General features: G+C 41.4%; 1 protein-coding gene, 1 long non-coding RNA gene and 1 other non-coding gene across 3 annotated transcripts in view; 1 reads left to right on the top strand and 2 right to left on the bottom strand.

Annotated features, from left to right (window-relative positions):
- Positions 1–317: 317 nt before the first annotated feature.
- Positions 318–3,110, bottom strand: LOC117466116 (uncharacterized). The gene is made up of 5 exons (XM_034109268.2): positions 3,064–3,110; positions 2,629–2,886; positions 2,132–2,303; positions 674–822; positions 318–506 (listed from the first exon to the last, which is right to left on the bottom strand). The coding sequence occupies exons 1-5, from the start codon at positions 3,107–3,109 to the stop codon at positions 343–345; spliced, it is 789 nt and encodes a 262-aa protein (XP_033965159.1). The 5' UTR covers position 3,110; the 3' UTR covers positions 318–342.
- A 5,755-nt stretch (positions 3,111–8,865) lies between these two features.
- The window catches only part of LOC139435905 (uncharacterized), a 54,655-nt gene continuing 49,064 nt past the window's right edge, over positions 8,866–14,456 (top strand). Inside the window, exon 1 of the long non-coding RNA XR_011645117.1 lies at positions 8,866–9,074. This is a non-coding gene — a long non-coding RNA (uncharacterized lncRNA). The remainder of the gene's footprint in view (positions 9,075–14,456) is intronic.
- Positions 11,655–11,736, bottom strand: trnas-aga (transfer RNA serine (anticodon AGA)). Its single transcript has one exon. It is a non-coding gene; the product is annotated as a tRNA-Ser (tRNA).

Below are 14,456 nucleotides of genomic sequence, written 5' to 3'. Positions count from 1 at the left end.
TTTTATGATCTGAGTATAAGAAAATGTAACTTTGAAGTTGACCTATTATCATCTATTGTCCTTCATTTGTAGTAGTCTCTTGACAGTAGCTGTCGTCATATCAATGCTATAATGTTTTATCTTGCAGACGCCACCGATACACAGCCTACCGCCAGCTGGTGAGACTTTGCTGGGGTTACCTAGGACGCGACATAAGAGTGCCACTGCCCTCTTGTGCAGTGAACCGAATTCGTCGACAGTTTCCATCCATGGACTATCACGGTTATGAAGAAGGACAGTGACAATACAGTTCTGAAGTGAATGTTTAATACATTTCCACAGTTGAAGCTGCACAGTGACAGACTATTTGGTCTTGAAACGACTGGCATGTGCCTTGATGGCCTCTGCTTTGTCAGGCTTCTCCATTGCCGAGGACAGAGTGGGAGGCTCCTCCAGCTGTACAGGCCTGTCTGCGCTGAGTTTCTTGCAGAGGTTGACCACCTCTCTCATGAGATCATCCACATAGCCTGCAACAGAATACAAAATTCTGTTAATAATAATAAATGGTGTCTGTCATCAAGCCGAGATCATTCTTTGAATTGGGGTTTTGAACTGAATTAGTTACTAAATCATTAGTACCGGTACATTACCAATCTGGACAATATTATTTTGAGTAATTTAATTTCAAACTCACTGAATGTTGCCTCTACTAGGATCTTCTTCACAACATGACCTCCAGCCTTGTACTTGGGGTAGCGGATTTTGATCCTCTGTTCTCCCGCCTTTGTAGTTGCAGTATGTCTGCTGGCATTCTCGTTGTAATGCAGTCCGGCAAGAAGGGTTCTGTTAACATAAACAAAGAAACAGTTTTAAAAATGTGAAAAGAAAGAAATATCTCTCTTTTGTAATTATTCCACGTCTATACATGAACAGCTCTATTAAACTTGATATTGATTCAGAAAGTGATTTAGGCTGCAGCCACACGAGGACGAAAACGGCTAAACGCATAGGATTAACGCAAACGCAATCGCAAACAAGCTTCCGTCCACACGCAATAGTTATCCGGATAGTGTCTGTCCACACGAGACCGCTCTGTTTAGCTCCAACCGCTGGAGAAGCTGCAGTACATATGCAGGAGCCTGTACGTGGCGCTGTAACTTCCTCCACAAAAGCAGCAAAGAAGCATGGTTGCCCTTCTGTTTATTCTCCGCGGTGGGGGCCGAGGAAACCGGGCAGAGTTTTTCGCCAGTCAACGTGTATTAAAGTTTAAATCTTCCGGACAAAATTATAAAAGTGCCCGTCAAAGATCTTCTTTATTATTTATTGAGCTTTAAAACAAATGAATAACGACTCTATATAATATAATAACAAAATACACGGAGCCTCTCTTTTTCCTCCCTCTCTTCGGACAGCGTCAGTGTCTGTCTCATGCAGCAGCTGATCCAGTAATGAGTGACCCGGCCGACAGTAAAAATAAACATATTTATAACTAGTTTAGGTAGTTTGAGAGGTAATTAAAATAGCTAAGGGTGATGATCTGACTTGAAGTGTGTGTTTTGCTGCAGCGGGAGGAGCTGCAGGTGAGCAGAGCTGCGTGTCTCCGTCCTGTCAGATTAGACTTCACTCGCGTTTAGGTCCATATCGAGAGAAAGATAAATAATCTGAATTCAGTGTGCAGTTTACTTTGACGCGGGGTGAGCAGCAGAGGTGGGGAGAGGCGGGGCTATTGCCATCATTATCAGAAAATGATCGAATAGGGCGTACACACGGAGCCGTTGGACCCCCCAGAGCGTTGCGTATGCCGTTCTATCCACCTTGGGACCCGTTATCGTTTCCTCAGTCGTTTAGTGCCGTATTCGGTCGTCCTCGTGTGGCCGAACGGTCTATATGACACAAACAGTAACGCAAACGACCGTTTTCGTCCTCGTGTGGCCGCAGCCTTAGTGTTTTATTTTAGTCCTGGCAATGTGTGTCTTGGAGTTGACAACTTCATCACAGTTCCTTCCTCCATTTTGACACACTATGGGAGATGCTTTTATACAGCACGGGGACCTGGTTCAGCACGGTACAAAGACGCCAATTCCCAAGTAACTGAAACAAGTCTTTAGCTGGTAAGGTACAAGCCTTCGAATTATATGCTGAAAAGACCAACCTGCACAGCATGCCAGTGTAGGAGTACACGTAACACTTTGGTGCAAACTGAATGATGAGGCTGTGAAAGCCCTCCACATTGGACGTCTGGTGTACGGCAGAGAGCTTGCCGATGTCCTTGCACAGCCTCTTGTCTGTCACCAGTTTCTCCAGTTTGACAGCTGATAGTGAACCTGCAATCAACAGATCAATAAATCAATCATCAACAAATTTCAATGGCAGTGCTTGACATTATGGATTATCAATTCTAATGTTTGTTGCTCAGATGTAACTTTTTGGATTATGTACCCAACCATAAGACAAGTCAGTACATTGTTGTTGCTGGGTATGTCCTGGGTTTTTAATCACTCAGTATGCATACACTGTATACATTCCATACTCCTTTTGGCGGTGGATGACGGTTAAAATTACAGTCACCCGTTGCTGACGCAACAGACGTAATTTTAAATGTCACGTCTGCCGCCATATCAGAAAAAGGAGTATTGACTCTAAACTCACTTGGTTTGATCCACTTCTTCTTGTGAGCCCTGCCTTGTAGTCTCTTGTGCGCACATGTGGGGAACTTTCCACCATGGCCGCTGTGGAGGTTTAGGACATGCCGCTCCACCGACTTCCATTTATCCACAATCAGTTCCGCGTCATCTTGCGTGGAGGAAACCACTGCCCAGTACAAGTGGTTGATGATGCTCTGTTGCCATGCTTTCAGGTCCTCACAGCCCTTGAGCTTGCAGATGGCTTTCAGCTTCTTCCCAACAGCTGCAAAGACAATAAATAAAACTGACATCATAAAGAGATCTATCTATTTGAGTGAGGTGTGCAAATAAGATTTGTGAAACTGCATGCTGCAATGTCTGTCTGGTGATAACAACTTTACGATAACTCAATAGAAGACTCTACTCCTTGAACTTCAAAAGAAACAACATTGACACATACACTTGGCTACATGCCAGATGTCATACAGATGTTTTGTGTATGGCATATTCTCTCTAATCCATTTGGCAATCTGGCGATGTCGGTCTGTGACGAGAGTGCCAATCTCCAGGATGTCCTCAAAGAAGGCCACCATCCTCTTCAGGCCTTCCAGTTCCATATGGTAGCTCCCACCACACTCGTTGCTCTGAAAATACAGCAGGGAACATTCCAGTTAGGCAGATAACTAGACAGGAGCTCTGCAATGAGCTGAATATGATTTGAAACACTGTTACTATTACAAAATGTACAGATGAAGTTTTACATTTCTCACACAAAACCCTGAACTTGAACAATATAAACTGTACCTGCACCAGCTGTAGGTCTAGCACCACATTTGATTCCAGCTCCATTGTAGTGTATGTTCCAAATTTTGCACGGTGTCCAGGGCTGTCGGCCCTGCCGTCACCACCTAGAACCAGAGGTCGCCCTTCAGTCTGCAGCATCGCAATGTGGGCTGCCTGTTGTTGCGTCCATACACCCTGTATTGCAGGCTGCAGGATGTCTCGCTGGTGTGAGAAGAATATTCGTTTCCCGTAGGTCATCACACCCATGTGGTTTAGGACTCGCAGCACCTTTGTTGGCAACGCACCGGCAAACAGTATGCCTGCAGACAACAGCATGTTGCCTGCAGGGAAGTTTCCAATGCTCGGTTGACTCTGCCACTTAGTTACCTGCAGACAGGAGTCACATGTTTGGTGGATCGTAAGTAGTGTTCCAGTGGTTGTCCACACTTGACGGATGTCAACGCTGCCGCAAGATGGACAATGGCACCACTGTAGCAGTTTCCCGAGGCTGGAGCCAAAGACGATGTATTTGGGTTCCTTGTGGCAGATCTCATCCCCAAAAGCTTCCCGACTTTCTGACAGATCTGACTTGTCAGAAGAATCAGCCGCTGAGATGGGGCTACTGGGTTCCCAGTCTGAGGAGCCTGATACTGATGGTGTGCAGCTGGCCTGCTGGACGGCGCGTCTTCCAGTTGGTGTTGTTCCAGCTTTGACGCCTGGCTGCTGCTGCTGCTAGAGGCAGCCTGTGGTGGCTGATCAGGTGTAGCTGGGTCTCTGGTGCCATGGACTTTCAGCTTTCTCTGCCTCCCTGGTACTGGTAGACTTGCAGTCAGCATCTCGGGCGTCACCTGGCATGCTGGAAATGAAATGATCAATGGAATACTATATTGTGTTTATATAAAACCACAAATCTATGTTGATCTGTTGTTTACTATTTAGAGTTAACAAACTCAACATTAGAAGGAATATCCCGTACTGTAATACAGTATTATATGACACACTCGCTCATCCTGTCAAACTGTTGTGGTTTTTTTTTTTAGGAACTGATTAAACTTCGATTTAATAGTGCAGTACTATTAACCAATCAATAGTGGCATTACCCTTTGACTGTGTCTTTGTTTTTGTGAGTTGTTTCCCAGTCTGTGTCTTGATGCTGACAGTAGCTGTTGCAGTCCAGTCTGTCTGGCAGGCCTGATCTTGACTCTGTCGTTCCTGCCAGGTGAAAACATACATTTCATAGTGTGATGTTGTAAAATATTTTCGAGGGGTTAGAAGTTCTAGACAATATTATCATGAGAAACATGTACCCTACAGTAATGCTTAGCTAGAGCCAATGCATATGTAAGTCAATATCATGCCTGACTAGCAACTTTCTACACTAATTATATTTAGCAGACTGGTTTGCCGGTTGCATGTTTGGTGTTTGGAACAAGACTAATGCTAAACTTTTTGTTTTACATAACAAGTGTAAGATCTAAGGTGTGCATATTACAAAGAAGGTTTTTGTCACAAGTTAGACACTTCTATTATTGTTTGTTTGATGCCTCATCTAAACTCTCCTGTAATTTCAGATCCCGCTTTCCTCCAGGCCCTTGTAATCAGCTCATTTCCCTCACCTGGTCTCCTCAGCCCTTCCCCTCACCTGTTACTCATTCCCTCATCACTCCACAGTATTTATACCACCTCATTATCAGTTGTCCTTTGCCAGATTGTCTTGTCGTTTCCGCCAAGCTCTCCAGTGAGTGTTGTGCTCTAGTCCCGAGTTTTGTCCTGCCCAGTTTTCGATTCCTGCCTGTCTGACGGATTTACTGGTTTTGACCCTGCCTGTCCTTGACCTGGAATAAACTGAACATTACTATACTGGTTGTATCTGAGTCGTGCTATTGGGTTCTGATCTGTACCTGTGATCGTGACAGTTTTTTTTCATGTGTCCACTGTGTGTGCCAGTCATGATAACGTGCAAGGTAAAACCAGCCAATGTGCTCATCTAAAACAAAACCTGGGGGCAATCACAAACCTGTTCCGGTGCCATGTCTGTGTCAGTGGCCATCTCCATTGATTCCTCTGTGGAAGCAAAACTGCTACTCTCCACTATTGATTCTGCCAGGAGTTCTTCTACTTTCTGTAAATGTACACAATATGAAATGGATTACAAAATTATTCAAAACAGTATAGGCCTACACCTTGCTCATACCATTTCAACAATAATAATTCAGGAGACTACTAGCCACCGGAATTAAATCCTGATTTAACATCAACAAATTAGGCCTAACAACTTTACCCGCTTTCTCTCTCTCATTGCAAATGCAGAACGAGCCGGTGTTGATGTTGAAAGTTGTCCCACAGCTGAAGTCCCAACTCGGCGGAAAACAGTTGGGATTGCTCCCTTCTTCAGGATCAAGGTCCTCTTTGTCGCAATGCCCATCTGCGCTCGTAGTAGAGCACTTTCATCAAAGGAGTCCCTTGTGAAGTGTTCACTGCACAGAACACTGTATTTGGTAGGCTCCCAGTCCTTCCTGGTTCTCTGTACTTGCTTTGCCCATGCCTTTGACAGATCTGTAGAAATAAAATAAATCCAACCATTTATAGTCAAAAGATAAGCTCTCTATTATCTATTAATCTATTCTGACATCATTAACATGGCCATGGAAGTCAATTTAGTTTAGGACAATATTTTGTCATAGATCTAGACAAGGGTGTAACTTTGGTTTGAGAAGTGGGGGGGACACAAAACAATGAAAAATGTTCTCGATTTAATTCCATTTCCTGCCTTTCTACAAATATATTAGGGACTATAGTGTTAACAAATCCAAGAAAAATGTGTAGTGTACATAATGAGTGTGCACACTTATCTAGTATCCTATCCATGTAAACCTGTTTTATTTGTGATGACCTCACACCCTCTAGGGGGGTCCGGGGGCATGCACCCCGGGAAGATGTTTTTCTTTAAATTGAAGTTAAAGGCATCAATCTGGTGCACTTTGAGGGCAACATTAAGAGATTTATGGATACAGCTCTCAACACTCATATGAAACATATATTTCAATAATCAAAACACATTGGAAGGATTTCTTAACCTATTTTATACAACTAATATTACATAGATGGAAATATTTGTTTACAAAGATGACCAAACCAACTGAGATAACTTAGGCTACTGTTTACAATCTCATCACTAATGAGTCCTTTACCTCCCTGAGCTGACGTTATCTCTCTCAGTCCCACAGGAGAGGACTCTCCCTCTCCTTATTGTTGAAACAGCTAATCTCCGTTAGCTCCGAGCTAGCACCAGATGCTAACAACAACCCTGTAACTCTCTCAGTCTCTCTTTCTCTCTCTCTCGAATCGACCAGTGGCCTTTATTTGTCATGAACAATCAACGAATCTACGAAACAATGACACCAGCCAGACTCACCTTCATCTTTTGGGAACAGAAACATCGCCACTTCGGCAGACTTGACATTACTACAGCCAGCGGCAATGCATCGCTTCCCGTGTGTTTTTCCTCCCTTTTTCTTCACTGTCGCCTCCATTGTCAGGTTTTCTCGATTGACAATCACTTCCAGTCGACTCCGACACACTTTCCAGTAAAATACTCGCTCAAAAACTTTGATAAATTCGACTTTGAAACAGAGAAACAATAAACTGTGATGAATGTAAACACTTCGGCGGCGACCATCTCGTGACGTCACGCAGTAGATCGTAAGCCACACCCACGAAGGCGGAGGTCAACTGCAGATTTCACGGCGGAAAATTCAAAACTCATCAAATTCGTTGCTATTCCAACATCTTTTGATATGGGTTCCAATGTACCATTTTGGTCATTACTATACGTATTAGCATAACAGATCATGCACAGGCGCACAGTTCACGGGGTCTTTAAAGTTGTGCAAGCGCTATGAGCGCACATACGGGTACTTCTCAGGCATGCCGGGTAATCTGTGACGTTTCACTCTCTCAAAAGTTGGGCCATTTTATCATCATGCACTAATGAGCAACTCTCATAGGAATGAATGAGGCCCCGCCTCCCACGCTGTATCCAGTTCTTATTATACATCCATGGTGTACTGTAAGGTAGCTTCTAGCTTCATGTCGAATAGTAAGTCAACATTTTCCAGAGAGCTTTCTTTGAAATCACCAGGTAACGCTAAAAAACATTACATTCAGATTGTATGACAAAGTGTTTATTTAATATCTCTGGCTAGCTATAGCTACTTGCTAATGGTTTAGCTTACCCCCGCGATTCAAAGTAACGTCAACGTAGCTGTAATTTATGCTTTGCTTACATGTTCGCATAACTTGGAAGTTTACTGACATTTACATAACTTGTTCAACTGGCTCAAGTGGTGGATGTGGGGTTGTTGTGTGAGCCACCACTTGAGAATTGTCGTATTTTTTATGAATTTTTTTTCTTATGTCCATCTTCAAAAACTCTGAGTCCGACTGACAGTTAACACATTGTCACAGGATAGGTAGGCTACCTGTCAGCCAATAAGACACGTTTATTTCCATGCAACTCTCTGGTTGGTCTGGTGTCTTGCCTCTGTTGCATTCACTGAACACGGGAAATTACAATTCTGCCGTCCTCTCATGATGAGGTTCAGGTAAAGCACGGTTAATGTATTATATTATTGAGGGAGAATTGTCCGGGGCTACAGAAAAAACATTCGGGGCTTTGGTCCTGTATAATAACGTCATATTAAATGCAGTCATTTGGTCTTTAGCAACAGCTTGTGAGAGCAGTGCATTCATCGGTGTTCAATTTAATGCTGCCAGTTTGTTGACGGACTGTGTGTTGATGGGACTTCTCATGCTCCCTAAATGTTTCCCCTGCCTTTCGCCAGTTCTTAAATCCTCCTTTCACAAAACTCCCATCCCTGATCTTGTCTGCACTGACAAGCTTCTTTTCTATAGCAGAGCAACAGAAGAAGCACACCGCATTATCACTTTCTCTTATTATTTAGTGAAGTTTTTTATTAACTGTTTACACTAAAATGCTAACTCAAAAATGGTAACTCAAAATAAAACGTTTGTATTGATTTGTTTAGTGAACTTTTTGGCATTGCAGTTACAACTCTCCGCCAACAGATGCTGCAGCCCCCTCAGCACCCCCCCCCCTTCCTGCGTCCCTGAACATAGATCACAACTATGTGGCGACACCTTGTGGTAGGAGTGTGTATCTATCTAATCAAGGGTTAACACATAATAGTAGATGGGGAGTAGAAAATCATAACACAGATTTCGTTATAAAAACTGAATTATTCAAAACATTGGTCAATTGTTCACTAAGCCTGTTTGTTGGCTACCAGCAACATTATCTCTACATCTACGACACCGTTTTATTATTTATTTTTGTAATGGTGACAAGACTGGGGGCGGGGTTTTAGTCAGGTGATAGGCAAGGTCAATGCCATAATGCTGACATGACATCACACCAACGGGGCTGATTCATGAGCCTAAATGAGTTGCACCTGTGACATTTACAGAACACTACTGATATTGGACCTATTGTTGCTTTTAACCTGACGCCAGAGGAAATAAATTCACCTACGGAGAATATGGACACTGTTGCACTAGTCTCTGAACTACACAAGACAGGACTGGCCGCTCGACCAACGGATCTACTAACAAGATGGGCGCGTAGGAGTGGCTTGCTCCCCATTTCAGGAGACAACTAAGGCCTCGCGGGTGAGTCAACCATACTTTCTCCCTCCTTAGACAGGCAATTGTGGCACGCACACTCGAAAGAATATGAACATCTACACATTAATTGCAGGATTTAGGGAAAGGGAACTACATTTTGGGCTTGCGGGCCATTTAGTAATTTACAACATACAAAGTGTCACAACATTGTTTCCCCCCTAACTCTCACAGCAAGAAAGGTGGAAACCTCCAAAGTGTTGAAACATATACAAATAAAAAGTGATAATAGAGACAGAATTCAATTAACCTTTCAGTTAGCTAGCTAGCAAAGTGATGTAGGCTATGCATCTAAAAAGCTAGCTTTCTAACAACACGAAAGCAAGCTAGTTAGCTATTGTTAGCTGTCTGTCTAAGTAGCAAGCTTTTGACAAATGTGTGGCTCTTGTAATTTAACTTCTGATTATTATTTAATATCCTATTTATATACTTGCAGTGACAATGCATGTGTATAAATAGGATTACATTCTAAAAACATTGTCATCATGTGCTTTTTGTACGCTGACCAGCCACGGAGCAAATCCTCATGGCTCCACACATTGGTGTTCATTCACAAATATGCGTTTTACATAATGAATATATTTTATCTCAATAAAAGTGATAATACCACCGTTTTTCAGGAAGGCTATGTGACAAATAGAAGTTATGCATTTGAAATGGAATCGTTTAGAAATGTTAATTTCTGTTCTGATTATCGATTCCTATGGAAATGTATCAGGAAGTCAGTAGCCTATGTTGTTTGTAAAGCAGGGTATAGAAAGTATTTTTTTTTAATGAATATTTTATTTATTTACTTTTGCAAACAGTGAAGCAGCTGTAGCATTGCAGGACATGTATTGGACAAAGACTGTGTGGTTGGACTCTAGTCAAACAGGCAAGTTTTAGTGTAAAAACAGTGGAGACCGGGGTAATTGTAAAATCTCAAATCGCGCCACATAGATCTAACTTAAATCTTTTCATGATCACTGTTCCTTAACCTTTGTGAGAATGACAAGGCGGTTCAGGAATAGTGGTTATACAAATTAATCAGGACTTAAGAAACTAAAATGTTCTGTACTTAGATACTTTACACTGTGCTCTAATATGGCCTTGTTTAGTGTGGGCATTATAAACGGACACAAATATATTTGTTTTATTTAAATTCCAACCTTTTTATTTTACAAAGGTTGGAATTGAAATAAAAAATGTAAGTGAAGCCTATTGTTGTCATCCTCATCCTGGAGGTCAAAACGTATTAATCTACATGAATCCCAAGCATGATAGTATGAAAATATAAACAAATAAATACAATCTGATGTTTCTGTGAACGGCTGAATGTTGTTTCACGGTAAATGTTGCGCCCTTTCGTAAAGGATGGTCCAGTGTTTCCAAGGCTAAAAGAGATTATAAAGGAAGTTTCAAAGCTCCTTTCCTATCATCTAGAGCAGGGGTGGGGAACCTCCGGCCTCCGGGCCGTATACGGTCCGCGAGACCATTTGATATGACACTCGAGGTCATTTATAAACGCACGCAAATAAACAAAATTAAAGAAATATACACCGCAAAATAATTAAATAAGCGAGTGCCTGTTTTTCCTGGCCAGGGTCAGGGTCCTTGAACACAACACGAGCCTAACGTGTCATCATCACGTGGTCTGACAGGAGTGTAGTTCTGCCAGAGAGCACTGGAACGCCGCTCCGGCACTTCAACAATTGCGGAAACCATTACATAATACATAAGGAGCCGTACACATGCCACAGTTTTTGTGTGGTTGTGTGTTTTAGTTGTAAGCCCAGTGGCGATCTGTTCATCTGTCCTACTGATCATACAGTCAATAACTTTGTTGTTATTAGCATCTGGTTAGCTAGCTATGCTAACGAATATAAGAAGCTTTTTCTACAACCAGTGAGGTACATTTGCAGTGAGGCACATCTGTATATGATCATTATAGTTAGAACAAATGAGAGAATACAGGAATAACGGGTATAAAATACTATATGAAGGTATACAAAAGTTGTTATTAAACAAGAATACAGTTTAAATGGGGAGTAATTTGTAAAATATCCATAAAGAAAAAGTAAATCTGTTTACAGTTCTGTTTCATGTGGGTGTTGAGAGATGTATCCATCCATAGATCTCTTAATTTTGCTCTCAAAGTGCACCAGGTTGATGCTTTCAACTTCAACATTAAAACATTTAAAAATATCTTTCTGTTTTGGTGGTCATGCCACAACCGTGCACATGTATGCATGCGCGAGTCATGGAAAGATATCTGGATTAAGACGTTGCTTTTTCTTTGCCTTTGAAAGAAAGGTGAAATTAATGGTGTGTGTGATTTTAGTTTTTATAAGCAGAGGTTGAGTTAAATATTTTGTACGGCCCTCGGAGGATGTTGTATACATTGAAATGGCCCTTGAGAGAAAAAAGGTTCCCCACCCCTAATCTAGAGAATTTAACAGCTGTTATCATGGCTACCACTTAGATACTTCTGGGTCATTTCACTCTTTTAGAAACCTTCCTAAGCTAAACTGACAATTCAACCTCAATCCTGATGTTGACTTAGGCTTTTGAGCAATGAAAATGTTTTCACGTTGTCGGCAGGATTTGAACCTGCGCGGGGAAACCCCAATGGATTTCTAGTCCATCGCCTTAACCACTCGGCCACGACAACCTGACACTGTTGATATGTCTGTGTACATTTTTCACCACCATGTTTAACAGCCTGACAATAACAGAAACACACACTGACTTCCCCACAGAAGATTCTAAGGTTTATTGTCATAATACAACTACGGTGTAGTTATGTAATGAAAAACCTCAACAGTGCAATTACCAGTGATGCAAATTAGTCGCTTTTCGGCGCCTCCCGCTTTTTTAACGCTGATTTGGGTGACTTGTGTAATTCGTGGAGAACCGAAGAGTTTTCGTTTTGGTGGGCGTCCGACTGACGGACAACTTCTCACTTCAACACTTCTCGCTATCCATCCGCGAGCACGACTAGTGGACAATAGGGCTGCAACAAACGACTAATTTGATAATCGATTAATCTATCGATTAATGAAACGATTAATCGATTATTCGGATCGTTAAGGTTTTAACTGTACTACTACTTATATCGATACTGCTTATCGATCTGGTCCTTTTAACGATAGTATTAACGGTTCTTTTGACAAGAAATAAGGTAAACTAACTAAACAAATCGCTTTTTATTTTAATTAAATGCATAATATTTCACATCAAAAGAAACAACAGTGTTTTAACAAATCATATTAAATAATCTGATGACAGAACTGTGAACAGAATAGCTGAAACTTTAACAAAATAAATAACTCAGTTTCCTCTCATCATTAACCCATGTTTGTATCATGGAGTTAACTCTGTGTGTTGCTGCTAGCATACATAACACCTGACGTGGAAACGTTCCTCGTGGACGGGGCTACAGAGCTGCTGGAAAGACAGTCCAACCCGGTGCATTCCTCCGTCTGGATCTGGAGCACTTTTGCTAAATGTTTAGACACATTGCTCGTGTTACCGCCCTTAAATGCTAAACTCTTATTGCACTTTTGGTAACGACCATTTTCCACATCGAGACGGGTAAAGTTTAACCACACCTCGGAGCGCGTTCTCTCCGCCATCTCCTCCGTGTGTGTGTGTGTGTTGCTGCATGTAGCGGCTGCGTGTGTGTAAACTGCCCCGCCCCCTCGCAAGCAGGCGGGGAGAGATCTCTCGTCTGCATTGGGAAGATCGAAAATACATTATAGACACATTTTGTAGTCATATTGAATATTATAAACGGAGTTGGCGACACTAAGACTGCGATATAATGTTTATGTAGCAATAATACATATGACATATGTTTTTAAATGTCTCCTGTACCGATAAAAAAGAGCGATAATGTTGGAGCGATAATGACCTACAGTGTGGTTTTATTGTATAGTGCGTTGGTACAGTTACATACACACAGCTACACTTACACATGCACAACTACACATACCCACACACCTACACATACCCACACAGCTACACTTACACATACACACCTACTAGGGATGGGAACAATTAATAAAATATTCGAAATTATTCAGGTATTCGAATATGAGTTATGAATATTTTTATTAATTTCTTCTTTTTTTGGGAGTGATGCCTAAGTTGATTACATATTATCAAATTGAATAATGCAATGTGTGTGTATATATATATATATATATATATATATATATATATATATATTATATATGAGCACACAATTACTAGAGACCTGATCTAGGGGGTACAACTCTAAAACACCCATATGAAAAAGATCGGTTTACATTTTAATAATCAAATAAGTATGTGAACATAACCAATAACCTACCATAGCCAATAACAAATAAATGTAACTTATTTTATTTTTGTTTATTTTCTTATTTTACCTAGTTAACATTTATTTATGCATATTTTTGTACCTCTCCAACTTTAAACGATATTTTTGCAAGCGCCAGATATTCAATACTCCGAAAAGAATCCCACCCCTCCAACAGAGGGATGTCATTTAAAGCGATAACAACTCTCGATCTTCTCTCGAATGGCAACAACATTAACATTAACCTTTCTGTTGGTCGCTTGTTAGCAGACCCTTCACGCCAGGGCTCTCGACTAACTTTTTTCCCCATCCTCCCGGAACCGTCCCAAAATACAATCCAAGCCGTCCCGAAATTAATGTGGACCGTCCCGATTTTTTTCTACATTATCATTAGTTAAAATCATTCAAAGTGACCTTTAACATAAATAAAACATCATACAAATCATTAGATGATAATTCATCAACCTTTTTATTTGAGTAAATCATTCAATCACATAAACAAAGGCCAAATATATTTAAACAAACGAGAAAATTACTCTAATATTGAATCCAATCAAGTCCCATCCAATTATCAAAAAAATCCAACACTGTGTCCTGAAGACAGAACCCAGAGCAACCACTAACCAGGATGACAGTCTGTAACACAGTCAGGAGACCTTTACAAACTGCCCCGCCCCCTCGCACATAGACGGGACAGAGAGATCTCATCTGGATTGGAAAGCTCGAAAATACATCATAGACGCATGTTGTAGTCTTATTGCATATTAGAAACGGAGTTGGTGAAACTAAAACTGCGATATAATGTGTATGTAGCAATAATACATATGACATATATTTTTTAAATGTCTCCTGTACCGATAAAAAGTCTGATAACGTCGGAGCTTAACGTTACCACTGTCTTTAATAATTCCGGCCCGGGGCCCGTTTAATACCGGGGCTCGGTACCCATCCCTACATGGGGAGAGGCGCAGCATATTGCTAAGGACTAAATACGATGGAGGGTTCTCATCTCAGCCTTATTACTCATAGGGGATGAAGAGGAGCAAGTA

Source organism: Pseudochaenichthys georgianus, chromosome 20 (genome assembly GCF_902827115.2).
Source record: "Pseudochaenichthys georgianus chromosome 20, fPseGeo1.2, whole genome shotgun sequence".
NCBI classification, from domain to species: Eukaryota; Metazoa; Chordata; class Actinopteri; order Perciformes; family Channichthyidae; genus Pseudochaenichthys; species Pseudochaenichthys georgianus.
The sequence above is the reverse complement of the archived record's forward strand: the minus strand, read 5'-3'. Positions and strand labels throughout refer to the sequence as shown.

Bases quoted from the DNA above. Each gene is read 5' to 3' on its own strand.
- LOC117466116 (XM_034109268.2), bottom strand. From the start codon at position 3,109: ATGCCATACACAAAACATCTGTATGACATCTGGCATGTAGCCAAGT. The intron at 2,887-3,063 runs GTATGTGTCAAT...TTGTCTTTGCAG, and splicing joins CATCTGGCATGTAGCCAAGT to CTGTTGGGAAGAAGCTGAAA. The intron at 823-2,131 runs GTTGGTCTTTTC...TTATGTTAACAG, and splicing joins TACACTGGCATGCTGTGCAG to AACCCTTCTTGCCGGACTGC.